The sequence below is a fragment of the Dipodomys spectabilis genome, unplaced genomic scaffold (assembly GCF_019054845.1).
Source record: "Dipodomys spectabilis isolate Male_0828 unplaced genomic scaffold, ASM1905484v1 ptg000102l, whole genome shotgun sequence".
Taxonomy (NCBI): Eukaryota; Metazoa; Chordata; class Mammalia; order Rodentia; family Heteromyidae; genus Dipodomys; species Dipodomys spectabilis.
Window position 1 is genome coordinate 2,711,390 of NW_024870779.1, and position 13,764 is coordinate 2,725,153.

Consider the following 13,764-nt stretch of genomic DNA (forward strand, 5'->3'; position numbering starts at 1 on the left):
AAATGGAAAACAGATTCTTGGTTGCCAGCTGTTGGAGTGGGGGCAGAAGGGGAGAGGAAAGACCGAGACGCTATTATTCTGGGTCTAGACTATCACAGTAAACACCCTGGTTCAACTGGGCTGGATGTTATATAGAAATGTCATAGAGTATATTTCTCTTTACTGAGATAAATTATTCTATCATTTTAGTTGTTTTCACGTGTTTTTTTTGTCTTTGTGCCAGCACAGGAGCTTGAACTCAGGATAGGCTGGTGCTCTACCACTTGAGCCACACTTCCACTTCAGGCTTTTTGCTGGTTAATTGGAGATAAAAATCTCATGGACTTTATTTCCCTTCGCTGACTTGGAACCACAGTCCTCAGATCTCAGTGTTCTGAGTAGCTAGATTACAGGTGTGAGCCACCAGCACCTGACCATATTAGTCATTTTTTAGTCATTTTTTAGTATAGTCAATGTTGTACATCCTCCCTACTAATTCCAGAAGCCTTGCATCACCCCCAAAAGAAACCTGTAATTATAAAGTACTCTCCCCCCTGCAACTTCAAGCTTCATTCCCTGCTTTGGCAGAAGCCTGGGTGGTTTTGCTTCTGTTCTCCTTAGCATTGATTAGTTGTAGGAGAGTGTTTGCTTTAACATGTCCATTTATCAATACAATGCATTGGTCAGAATCAGCCCCTCCTTCCTAGTCTCGTCCACTTTCTTTGTCCCACTTTCACACATAGATTATCCCCACTCCGTTGGATCTCTTACCCCTCTCAGTTCACCTGCCCCCTCCCAGCACTACCCACACCCACTCCAGACATACTTTCACTTCCTGATGTGCTTCCTCCTCACACTGCCCGTCCACTGCTCAGAGTGATTTCACCATAGTACCTCACGCCCACCAATACCAGGGTTTAGCTAGGTGGGCCGTATCATGCATGGGATCCTCTATGTGTTTGCATGTATGTTTTTGCTGGGGGCCTGAGTTTGGGGCCAAGAGGAAAGAGAACTTAGGTCCTTCTGGAATCTCTCCTGAGAACTCAGACAGCCCTGGGGAGGGGGTAGAATTCTTCTCAGAACTGGCTCCAAGTCTTGGAAAGGCTGGTTCCCAGGGGATCTCCTTCTCCAGCCTTCCCACCCTGTCTTTCTGGTTGGTCTATGGATTCCTCCCCAGCTGTTCTTCACGGCCTGGTGTAGTGGCAAGAAGTTTTGTGGGTTCCCAGCAAACTCTCCTGGACAGCCACATCAGCCTCCTCCCTAGAGTTCCTAGTTAGGAGAGATAAAGGCCTGTCTTTGACTTTGTCTGCCAGGCAGTCAGGAGACAGATCAAAACAAACAAACAATTCTTTGCTAAGGAGGCCTAGGCTGCCCCCTGAGAGCCTGTCTACCACTGAGCTAGAGAGGAGGGAATAAGAACAAGGAAAAACAAAATTGCCCCAAAATTCAGCATGTCTACCAAAATTTAGCCAATTTTTCTTAATCAGTCAACCCTGATTGCTGCTTATTTGTTTAAAGCAGTTGACCAAGTTCAGATTACAGATTCACAGATGACTTACTTGTTTGGTTTCCTTTCTGGTTTCCTAAAGTTAATGTTTCCTTTGAATATTTTTAAATTTCATCCATTTTGTTCATTTGTTTTTGTACTTACTGCTACATTCTACCCAAACTCTCCACTGCAATTTCTAGCATGTCTTTCCACATCAGTAACTTATAATTTCCATTTTTACAAACCTCTTACTCTTTCTCTCTGGACTACAGTTCTCCCAAACTTTTCTCTTCACTATCATCCCTAAAATTCCCTTGCTTTTCTTCTGGTTTGTTTTCTCTAACACCTCTGTCTCTGGCTTCCTCTTATTCTGTTGAATGTATCCTTCAGTCATTTCATTATGTTAAAATATTTGGCACATGATTTTTGCTTTCTCTAGTTATAGCTTAATAAAATTATAAGAAAAAATTTAAAACATTAGCACAGTGTCAGAGGACCTGATAACACAAGCATTTTATATCCTTGTCTCTTTTTAAAATTAATTTATTGTTATTGTAAAGGTGATGTGCTGAGGGCTTACAGTTGCATAAGTCAGGTAATGAGTAGCATTCTTTTTTAACAGTGTCAGCCCTTCCCTCATTCTCCCACTTTTTCTGGCCTATTCCCATGAGTTGTATAGTTCATTTTCAACACAGTGTCTAGTGAGGGTCTGCTACATTTGTTCACCCTTCGTTCCACCATTTCTGGGCTTCCCTTTACCTTCCTAAAGACAGATCAATGAACAAACAAGACAAAGGGAAATAAAAACAAAAACAGCAACAAAGAAAAAAACCCCATCTCTTAGCGCTCATTTTGATAAATACTATTTTATATGGTCATATGCACATAGTTATTGAGCCACTGTTATCCTCTCCTAAGAATATCCTCCCTTGGTCTCACTATGTGAATGCTTAGAGACCTGTATAATTTATCATGACCCAGGGTATTTTTTTTCTCTTACCATCCAGTGTGCTTACTTGTAGATTTATAGGCACATTCTAGTTACCACAGATGAGGGAGACCATGCAGCCTATGTTTCTCTAGGTCTGATTTACTTCAGGTAATTTTTTCCAAGTATTCCCATTTCCTTAAAAGTGATACAATATCATTCGTTCCTGTAGATGAGTAGAATTCCATTGTGTGTATACACCACCTTTTCTTGATCCATTCATCAACTGAGGGGCATCTGGGTTGATTCCCCATGTTGGCTATGGTAAACAATGTTGTCATGACATGGATTGCTTTAGTGTGGCCTTGTGTTCTATTAGATAAATGACCTATTCTTATCTCTTGAGATAAACTTAGCCTTAGTTGACTTTTATACCTGAGTTATCTGTCTCCATAAGAAATCCACTCACCATCTTCCTAGAATTTTCCCTACTTTATTTAGTGTCTCTTCTGATTTCTTGGAATGCACCCTTATTTTGGGTAAATAGTCACCAAGAAAGACTACCTTGGAGAAATGCTTTGAAAATCTGTGCTTAAAAACTACTTTATGTGGCCAGGCACCAATGGCTCACGCCTGTAATCCTAGCTACTCAGGAGGCTGAGATCTGAGGATCGCGGTTCAAAGCCAGCCCGGGCAGGAGAGACCGTGAGACTCCTATCTCCAATAAGCCACCAGAAAACCAGAAGTGGCGCTGTAGCTCAAGTGGTAGAGCACTCGCCTTGAGCTGAAGAGCTGAGGGACAGCGCCCAGGCCCAGAGGTCAAGCCCCATGACCAACAAAAAAAAAAAAAAAAACCAAACTACTTTATGTGGGTGCTGTTGGCTCGTACTTGCAATCCTATATACTCAGGAAGCAGAGATATGAGGATCACACTGGAGGTGTGACTCAAATGGTAGAGCTCAAGGCTTGAGCAGAAAATGCTAAACAAGAGCACAAGGCCTTGAGTTCAAGCCCCAATAACTGCACAAATAAGAGTGCCCCCCAAAGGATTGACTATATTGCCTTAGTAATTTTGATATTGAACAGGAAGAGGAGGAAGAGGAGGAGGAGAAGAGGAGAAGAGAAGGAAGAAGAAAAATTTTCTGAAATCACATTTAAATAGAACTGCTAGGTTCTGCAACAAATTACATTAAATTTTAAAAACATGATGTTCCACTAAATTTGAATTCCATTTAAAATGTAATTTTTAACAATGATGCATGTCAAGTCTGTTTTATCCAACAACCTTACATTTAAATAGTTAATTGCTCTGTCAGGGAAATCCCTTGGTGAGGTTTGTTGTGGCTCTGAAGGCTTAACATTAAGATGCCACAGAAGAAGGCTAGAAATTGACCGCTGACACAGTACAGAGGACAGTTTTAATCCCTGAGTAATGAGCCGCTGGCCTGGGAACAGAATGAAGACATCCATCGCTGGGCTTCTTGCTTCAGATTTTCTCCTTCTCTGTCATGGTACCAGCATCAGGATCCCAGCAGAAGAGCCTGGATTCCAATGCATTTCCCATGGTGCAAAGTCTATCTCTGGCTTTTTTTGCTAGCTAATTTGAAATAAGAGTCTCATGGAATTTGCTTCTTAGGCTGGCCTTAGATCTCAGCCTGCTGAGTAGCTAGAATGACAGGCGTGAGCCCTGGCCTTCTGGAAGGACATCTTGAGGTTTGGACACACACATCTTAGCACTCTCTGCAGGTGGGTGCAAAAATAAGGTGAAATCTAAAATCTGGACAGAACCTCAATAGTCTGGTTTCACTTTAACAAAGTAATAAAACTAAAACAATTCTACCCTTCAGAGCTGTTTATCACCTGAAGCTTCCAACTTGCTGATTTGTGCTGTAATGAATTAGCTGACTGCAAGTCCAAAGATGCTATCTTCATGCCAATGCATTCATACTTAGCATTTCGATTTCAATAAAGCTTCTGCACATATTTGCCAAAATGCCACTGAAGTAATTACAAAACACCGCTCCCCACCCCGGCCCCTGCCTCCAACATCCACTGCCTTCAATATCATCAGCGGCTCTGGATCTAGGCTTATTGGAAAATGTTAATAACCCATCAATCTTCTTTATCAGAAAATTTCATGGCACCACTGTCTTAACGTACACGTACTTACTGATTTTAATTTTGTACAGAAAACATGAGGGAGTACAATAGTTCAAATGTGCAGTCATCTACAAAAGTAATGCAAAGAGTATAATAATCTAACACTGGAAAAGGTTTTCATATGATCAAATATTTAGCAAGTTGATCAATACAAAGTTCAAATTATATAGAAGAAATATATACATTGATAAATAATATATTAATATATTACAGTGCATACAGTATACATATAGTATATTATTGTATAGTGTTGTATAGTATACATTTAGTAATATATGTATTAATGTATAATTACATAAGTATGTAAGTATATATGTAACATAATTATATATTATATAACATATAATATATATTATATATAATTACATGTAACACATCTTTACCCTGTCAATGTCATTTTGCAATTTTGCAAATTACAAATTACTTAATCAATAATGCAGCTTTGAAAAAGCATGATTAAATTTAAGTAGTAAGTCCAGGAAGATGTGACCATTAATTCCAAAAGAATTCAGGTGCATCTAGGCATCGGTGGCTCACACCTGTAATCCTCACTGCTCAGGAGGCTGAGATCTGTGGATTGCAGGAAAGTCCATGAGACTCAACTCCAAACAATCGTCAGAAGTGGAGCCATGGCTCAGATGGTAGAGCTCTAGCCTGGAACAAAAGCACCCAGGCACTGAGTTCAAGCCCAAGACACAATTTCTCTCTTTGTCTCTCTCTCTGTCTCTCTCTGTCTCTCTGTCTCTGTCTCTCAGTCTCTCTCTCTCTCACACACACACACACACAAATCAGATGCATAAAATACAAGTTTGGATTCTTAGAAAGTGAATGAAAATTCAGAGCTCAAATCGTGCAGCTCCTTGCCTGGGCATAAATTTCTGTTCCATTCTGTGTCCGTGGTTAGTTTCTGTTACCGGATTGGCAAATTCAGGGGGTGGGGTCAAAGGTGGGCCTGAATGGAGTGAGAAACACCCCCACTCTTGGTCTCCCTACTTTTGGACCCTTCCTCCCTGTCCAGCATCGACTTCTCTGTTCTGCGATCCCAGGGTTGAAATGACCGGGGCCATCCGCACCAGCACCGGTAACCGCAGCTGGTTCTTCTTTTCTCTTCTTTGGGAAAACTGGACGCGATGCGCTGGCCGCGGAGCCTCTTCCGTGGACGGGTCTCCTCCGTGGACGGGTCTCCTCCGTGGACGGGTTCTCCGTGGACGGGTCCCCTCTGTGGACGGGTCTCCTCCGTGGACGGGTCCCCTCCGTGGACGGGTTCTCCGTGGACGGGTCCCCTCCGTGGACGGGTCTCCTCCGTGGACGGGTTCTCTATGGATGGGTCCCCTCCGTGGACGGGTTCTCCGTGGACGGGTCTCCTCCGTGGACGGGTCTCCTCCGTGGACGGGTCTCCTCCGTGGACGGCTCCCCTTCGTGGACGGGTCCCCTCCATGGACGGGTCCCCTCCGTGGACGGGTCTCCTCCGTGGACGGGTCTCCTCCGTGGACGGGTCCCCTCCGTGGACAGGTCGCCTCCGTGGACAGCTCCCCTCCGTGGACGGCTCCCGCCTCCGCCCTGGGCGGCCTGGCCCTCGGGCACTCCCCCTTCCCTTACCTCGCGCCTTCTCCCCGCAGACGCTGCACGCCCAGGGCCCACGCTCTTCCCCGCGGATTCTCCAGCCTCCGGCCCCGGGTCTGCGCTGCCCTCGCCCGCACCTGCGCCCTGGGACGCCAGCGGCTCACCCACGAGGAGCCATGACGCGCGTGGAGACCGCGAAGGTGCGGACCGGTCCGCGGCCCCGGGGTGGCCGCACCTCACCGCGGGCCCCAGCACCGCAGGCCCCAGCACCGCAGGCCCAGGCCGGGGCGCAGAGCTCGTGGTGTTCTTCAGCCTGCGCGTGGCCAACCTGCCCTTCTCCCCGGACCTGGCCGACAGGAGCTCGCCCGAGTACCGCGCGCTGGAGCGGCGCTTCACGCAGCTGGTGCGTGCACACGCGTCTCCTGACTCCCCTCCCGCTGTCTGTCTGTCTGTGGCGTGGCGTGGCGTGGGTCTCCTCTGACTCCCCTCCCGCTGTCTGTCAGTCTGTGTTTGTCTGTGGCGTGGCGTGGGTCTCCCCTGACTTCCCTTCTGCTTTCTGTCTGTCTGTCTGTAGCATGGCATGGGTCTCCTCTGACTCCGCTCCCGCTGTCTGTCTGTCTGTCTGTCTGTCTCTCTGTCTGTGGCATGGCATGGGTCTCCTCTGACTCCGCTCCCGCTGTCTGTCTGTCTCTCTGTCTGTCTCTCTGTCTGTGGCATGGCATGGGTATCCTCTGACTCCCCTCCTGCTGTCTGTCTGTCTGTCTCTCTGTCTGTGGCGTGGCATGGGTCTCCTCTGACTCCCCTCCCTCTGTCTGTCTGTCTGTGGCGTGGATACTCATGGGATACTCATCGTCTTGTACAATGCAGGTTAGAGGAATCCCCCTTGGAGAGGAAGGGGGGGGGGGGAAGGGGGGACCAGCTCTCAGCTTACCTGTCTGTGCTTGGGGGTCCCTGGGTGTGGAGTTTGTGGGTTCATCCTTGGGCCAGATGTGTTACTGGAAAGCCAGCAAACCTCATCAACTTCCATCCTTGAGTCCAACAGAAAAACTGAAGCAAAATGAGACTTCGTGAAAGGGATAGGCAAGAAATAGGTTGGGAGAGGAGGAGGACAGGACCATGAGGCCCGGGAAAATGGCACTTTGGATCCTCTTCAGCCCTCTTTGGGGTATAGACAGGAGCACTCAAAGAAGGCACAGTTTGCTTGATTTAGGAGTGCAAGCTGGCAGTGTGGCCTGGTTGCCCTGGTGGCAGAGAAAGGGGTCGCTGGGGGCATTTGAAGGTCGCTATCTGGTTCTCATGAGATGATTTCTCTGACTCCAGGTGCGGCTGCTCATTATTGGTAATTGTCCCCTGTGGGGGTTAATCTGGCCTGCAAAGAGCAGTCCTTGGTCATAACGATACTACTGATCCATCCTGTCTTTCCTGGAACCCACTGTGATTAACTGTAAAGTGATCCTATGAACAGCTTAGAACCAGGACAAACACAAAATGGAGGCCCGGGTACCAGGCCTTCCTCTTGCTTTCCTTGAATTCAAGGCCGCCAAGACCAGCTGAGCACCCAGGACGCACCCTCTCCGGAGACGGCAAGGGTTTGGGTCTTTGCTGAGATCGCCTGTGAGAAATTCCTATCGTTGGGGAAGGCTGCAGAGCTCTGCCTGAGTCCCCAAGTTGAATTGCCATATTTATTTCGCAGCGCATATGTGATCCCATCATCCCTGTTCGATCTCTTTGCCTTTCCTCGCTGCTTGTGGCTATGGGGGATGAGGCAGAAACCACTTAGGATTCAAATATTTCTGGGGAATGACCTTGGAGATGATCGGAGGCTCTGTAGAGACAGCCACAGAACAATGCCCTAAGGGTCCTTCCAGTCATTAAGTTCCAGTTTAGAGAGAAGCCTCTGAGAACCACTTTCTCCCCTCCACACACTGCAGATAAGGGGGTGGACCTACATCGCAATGGTCCCCCAGGGGGATGAAGGCCAGGAAGCTATTTCCAGCCAAGTTGGCCCAGGACCCATTCATTGCCTGCCTAGACTGACAGAGCTTGTTTATCTGATAGGTCTGGTCACTTACATAGACTCCCATTTATTTATACAAGCCTAGGTCAGTCTGCTCAACATATTTTGTTTACTTTTTTTAAAAAAACAAAATTACTAAATGTAGCCTGGCACCAATGGCTCATATCTGTAATTCTAATACTCCGGAAGCTCAGATCTGAGGATCATGGTTCCATGCCAGCCCAGGTAGCAAAATCAATGAGACTCATCTCCAATAGAGGGCCAGCCTTGAGCAGAAAAAGCCAAGCACGAGTCCCAGTTCCAGTGCACATGTGTGCGTGTGTGCACATGTGCACACATACCACACACACATACACACACACAGTGACTAAACCTAGCATTTCTTGCCGATTTCATTGGCTTGGGTTTAAAAAGAAAATCATCTGTTCTTACAAATCCTCATAAGGAAGTATCTGGCCATCCATCTCAATGGACTGATAACAAGGTAGAAACTCAGCCATGATTATTGCAAATAGGCACTGAGTAGCAGTGCTCTGGGCTCCCATGAAATCTAAAAATAAAAGTAAGAGCCAGGAACTCATGGTTCACACCTTTAATCACAGCTACCCAGGAGACTGAGCTCTGAGGATGGAGGTTTGAAGCCAGCCTGAACAAGAAAGTCTTCATGAGACTCTCATCTCCAATTGATCACCAAAAAGTAGTAGAGTGAAAAAACTAAGAGAAAGCACCCAAGTCCTGAGTTCAAACCCCAGTAGCAGCATAACACTATAAGAACAATAAAAATTAAAAAAAAAAGAATTGAGATAGATGTCTTGAATAGTAGGAAGTGAGGAGAAGTGGAATCCGCGGCCCTGAGCACTTAGAGCACAATAACTGGGTAACCGCTCTTTTGTTTGCAGCTGGTCCCGTATCTGCAGTCCAATCTCACTGGATTCAGGCAGCTGGAAATACTCAGCTTCCGCAATGGGAGCGTGATCGTGAACAGCAAGGTGCATTTTGCTCGCTGGGTGCCCTACAACCTCACCCAGGCTGTGCACGGGGTCCTGGAGGATTTTCGGTCCTCAGCAGCTGAACTGGACCTGGAAATTGACAGCAACTCTCTCAACATTGAACCAGGTAAACCCAGCAGAGTGCCTGGAGGGTCATTTGAGGGGGGGGATTCCCTTTGTTTTGATTTTGAGCAGGCTAGGTAACTCCCAAGCCACAAAAGTGTAATTAAAATCACACTTGATAAAAACAACTTTTGGGGAGCAACCCCCCCCCATTAGGAAGGAAGCAGCTGGTTAATGTTTTTCTACATCAAAAGATAGAGTAAGCAGCACCTGGGGCTCTGCCTGGAATCCTAGCTACTCAAGAGGCTGAGATGAGATCTGAAGATCACACTTCAAAGCCAGCCCAGACAGGAAAAGTCCACGAGATTCTCATCTCCAATAAGCCACCAGAGTCTCTCATCTTCAATTAACCACTAGACAACCAGAAATGGTTCTGTGGCACAAAATGGTAGAGCATTAGCCTTGAGCAAAAGAGTTCAGGAGCCTTGGCCCAAGCCCTGAGTTCAAGCTTCATGACCAAGAACAATAAGAGAGAAAGAGACAGAGACAGACAGACAGACAGACAGACAGACAGAGACAGACAGACGGACAGACAGAGAGAGAGAGAGAGAGAAGAAAGCTTTCATTCCAGAACAACTTCCTTTTACTTTGTAGCTCCAGGCTAAGCTAATTTACATTAAGCTAGAAGTCAACAGTACTTTCTCAGTTAGTGACCTAAAACAAACAATCTGAGGGTTTTTCTTTTGTTTTTTTTAATGTATCTTTGTTTTCTTTAAGTAGTTGTACGGAGGAGTTGCCTTTTCAACAGAGCAGTTTGTGAACACAGGGCCTCTTAATCAAAGACACCCCTTTCATCATTCTCCCCCCTCCCCCCTCTCCCCTTCCTTCGCTTTGCTTAATTTTTAGGTTATATATTGAATTTTTTGCCATTTACCAAAGCAATGTATGTGTACAGTGCATCTTGATCTGTGTCGTCCCTTCCACATCTCCACCCCTCTTCCCCCCATCCCTGTCCTTACTTTCCTCAGTTCTGTGGCAGACAATGCATGCTTGCCTGCATTCTATTCATTGTCCCTGTTCATGCTTCTACCCCTCTGCTCTTGACCCCTGACCCTTGCAAGTACCTGTTTCCTAGTACTTATTTTGGTTTCTATGTTAGAAAGCTTCCAGTCACTGTAAATTCTCAGAATGGCCCCTTAAGGAGAGGAAAATAATCAGATCAAAATCTCAACCTGAAGTGATTTACTTCATAGTCACTAAAGAAAGAACAAAATAACTTTCTTTCCCAGTTTTATGTCCAAGGTCAGCTTCTATATAAGAATAAAACAAAGAGTTAGCTGGAACAGTATAGTAAAATTCAAATATGAAGCCAGCCAGGTGCTGCTGGCTCTGCCTGGAATCCCAGCTACTCAGGAGGCTGAGGTCTGAGGATCATTGTTCCAAGGCAGCCGAGGTAGGAAAGTCTGTGAAATGCTCATCTCCAATTAATCACCAAAAGTCCGGGAAGTAGAGGTGTGGCTCAAGTGGTAAAGTGCTAACCTTGAGCAAAAGCCTGAATTCAAGCCCTGACTGGCATACACACCACACACACACACACACACACACACACACACACACACACACACACACACATTTCCTTCTATAATGAAGCAGAGTGAATATAATGGGTGATGTGTACACCACAAGCTGTTTTTATTATTAACTTCAAAGTTTTGTTTTCTAAGCATCTGAAGGAAGTGTATTTGTTCCTGGAGTGTCCGATAGATTTCACACCCTTGACCTCTGACCAGAATGAGCTTCTAGTGAGGTTCAAATCGCAGCTCCCTGATCAGCCCTGAGTTAGTGAGGTGAACCTTGGCTGTGCCTTCTTGGCTCTCCATGGGCTGATCAGGGATGAGGCTGAGGGAAAAGGCCTTGGGCAAAAATGCAAGCCCAGAAAGCTCAGTGGGAAACATTTATCACTGACAGAGCAGGCTTTGAAGCAACTGGAGGAAATTTGCCTTAGTACCTTAGTAAACAGGAGCCTTAAAAAGACACCAGCCTAAGGCACTAACACTGCTAGGAGCTCCTCCAAAGGGTGGCAGATGAGTGTACCCTAGAACACCCCAAGAAAAAGAGACCTTCCAAATGCCAGTGGGGTGGGGTGGAGAGGGAAGTAGGGGTCCTGCCAGTTATGATGGGGTGTCTTCTTCCTGTCAGCCATTGATAAAGAAGATAGGAAGGATATCACACGTGATGTGAGGGCCCGCCCCTCCATCCTCACTCCAGCTGAGAGCTGAGAGTGTTTAGGGACCATCCAGCTTTTCAGTGTCTGTGTACAGAGTCAGGTTAGTCAAGCACCAGTGGCTCACGCCTGTAATCCTAGCTACTCAGGAGTCTGAGATCTGAAGATCACAGTTCAAAGCCAGCCCTGGACAGGAAAGTCTGTGAGACTTTATCTCCAATGAACCACCAGAGAAACAGAAGTGGAGCTGTGGCTCAAAGCACTAGCCTTGAGCAAAAGAGCTCAGGTACAGCACCTAGGTCCTGAGTTCAAGCCACACACTGACAAGAAAAAAAATCAAGTTAAAGCTGGGGAGATTGTTGTGCTGTTGAGCACAAGATATGTTTAGCATGAAGGTGAGAAGGTGGTAGTGCTTGCTAAGTCTATAAAGAACACTGGTTGATACTAGAAGGACCCACATAGGCCATGGGTATCCATAGCCTTGCATTTGAATCCTGTGTACTTCTACTACTGGAACAATGTCAATCTGGAGCCAGACACTGTCATGCCTGTGAGCCTAGCTACTCAGGAGGTTGAGATCTGTGGACTGTGGTTCAAAACCAGCCAGGGCAGGAAAGTCCATGAGACTGCTATCTCCAATTAACCAGAAAAAAAAAAAAAAAAACCCGGAACTGGAGCTGTGGCTCAAATAACAGAGTGCTAACCTTGAGCAAACAAAGCTAAAGAACAGCACTCTGGCCCTGAGTTCAAGCCCCAGGACTGGCACGAAGAGAAGTCTCCATGGTCACTCTTGTGAGAATTAACCAAGCACATGCCTATGCTCCTGAGTATAAAAATCAACACACGGTACTTGCCTAATATATGTTAGTAATTATTACTGTAATAGTACCATCATTACCTTGACTATTAATCGTGACTTTCATAGAGTACCATCAGGAAGAAGAAAATGTGGATGTGGAGGTTGGAACTAAAATTAATTTCACTAATTTCTTGCGAACACTTCTGCTGTGTTGCTTTTCCTCTAAGCAGCCAGCAAATGTGAGATGGTGTTAACATCCATTCCAGCGCCAAACTTATGCTGAATTCCCCAAGCTGAAAGTGTCTCCAGCTGCCCCGAGGGAATGCAGGCCCAATTTGTACTTTTAGGGGGGACAGGGGTGGGGTGGGAAGAGTTGGGAGGGACCCAATGTCAAGTGCCACATGCCTTCCTGTGTCAGAGGGCCTGGGAAGAGGGCCTGTAGGCAGTCCAGAGCTTGCTTGAAACTGAGCCTGACCAGCTCAGAAACTTCCAGCACAGTAAAGGTGCTAAAACAAGAGGAAGCAGTACGTCTGAATGATAACTTTGAATGAATGAATGAATGAATGAATGAATGAATGGGCACTCATGTAATCTCTAAGGAAGACCGATACTTTTCAAAAGTCACTGAGGTGTTACCCTCAGCTTTTCAGTGAAGTCATAATCTATATTCCTTTCTAGATAAGGGAGGGTCCAAAAGCCTATATTTTAAAGTCATGGACAACTTAGAAATAAATGAATGAATGGATGGATGGATGAATGAAAGAAAGTAAGAAATCTGCTGGCAGCTAAAATACCAGCCATGTTTCCACCTTTCAATGTTTGACGGCAGAAGAATTCGAAAATCAAATACAGCTTTAGAGAAGTTAAAGAATGTCTCTGTCCAGTATTTTCACAACTAAAAAAAAAAGTTAGAGAAGAAACTTTATAGGTCCCATAGAAATCAACAGATAAACTCAATATCCAACAGAGCTCCTTTTTAGTTTAGTTTCCCACCCCCACTCCTACTCCTACCCCCAGAGAGACAAATAGCTTCATTAGAAATTTCAGAAGCAGCAGAGTGTGTGATTGAGCATGCCTGTAATCCCAGAAAGGGCTCCTATTGATACCAGGCTATGCACAATGAAGAAACCACCATGCCAAGAGGCACTCAGAAGCTTTGTGTTCCATCAACAATAACAGAAAGGAAGGGAAGAGGGGCTGGAAGGGAGGCCAGGCCCAGGTAGGCTTCCTCACACTGGGGATCCTAAATTAGTCACTGAAGACAGAGTCTTTATTACACAGTTAGCAGGCAGCAGGCGGCCCACTGTTACAAAGGCCTGCAGCCCCCAAATGCACAGAACACAGCTTGGAAACAGACTAAAGAGGAAAGAACAGAAACAATACCAACAAGCCACTTCAGCTCCAATAGAGAGATGAACTGGGACGCCACGATAAATGGAGATGAGCCAGAAGCCAAGACACCGGACACAATCATGGAGACACACGTGGCATGGAGTCATGGCTCTTGTGCTGGTCTGGGCCTAAATAGGTCCGCCCAGGGGGCAGGGCCACAG

General features: G+C 46.1%; 1 protein-coding gene across 1 annotated transcript in view; it reads left to right on the forward strand.

Moving 5' to 3' along the window:
- Positions 1–13,764, forward strand: part of Impg1 (interphotoreceptor matrix proteoglycan 1) — a 126,258-nt gene that overhangs the window by 93,351 nt on the left and 19,143 nt on the right. The window contains exons 13-14 of the mRNA XM_042687105.1: positions 5,633–6,522; positions 9,036–9,252. Coding sequence (XP_042543039.1) covers positions 5,633–6,522; positions 9,036–9,252 — 1,107 coding nt within the window. The remainder of the gene's footprint in view (positions 1–5,632; positions 6,523–9,035; positions 9,253–13,764) is intronic.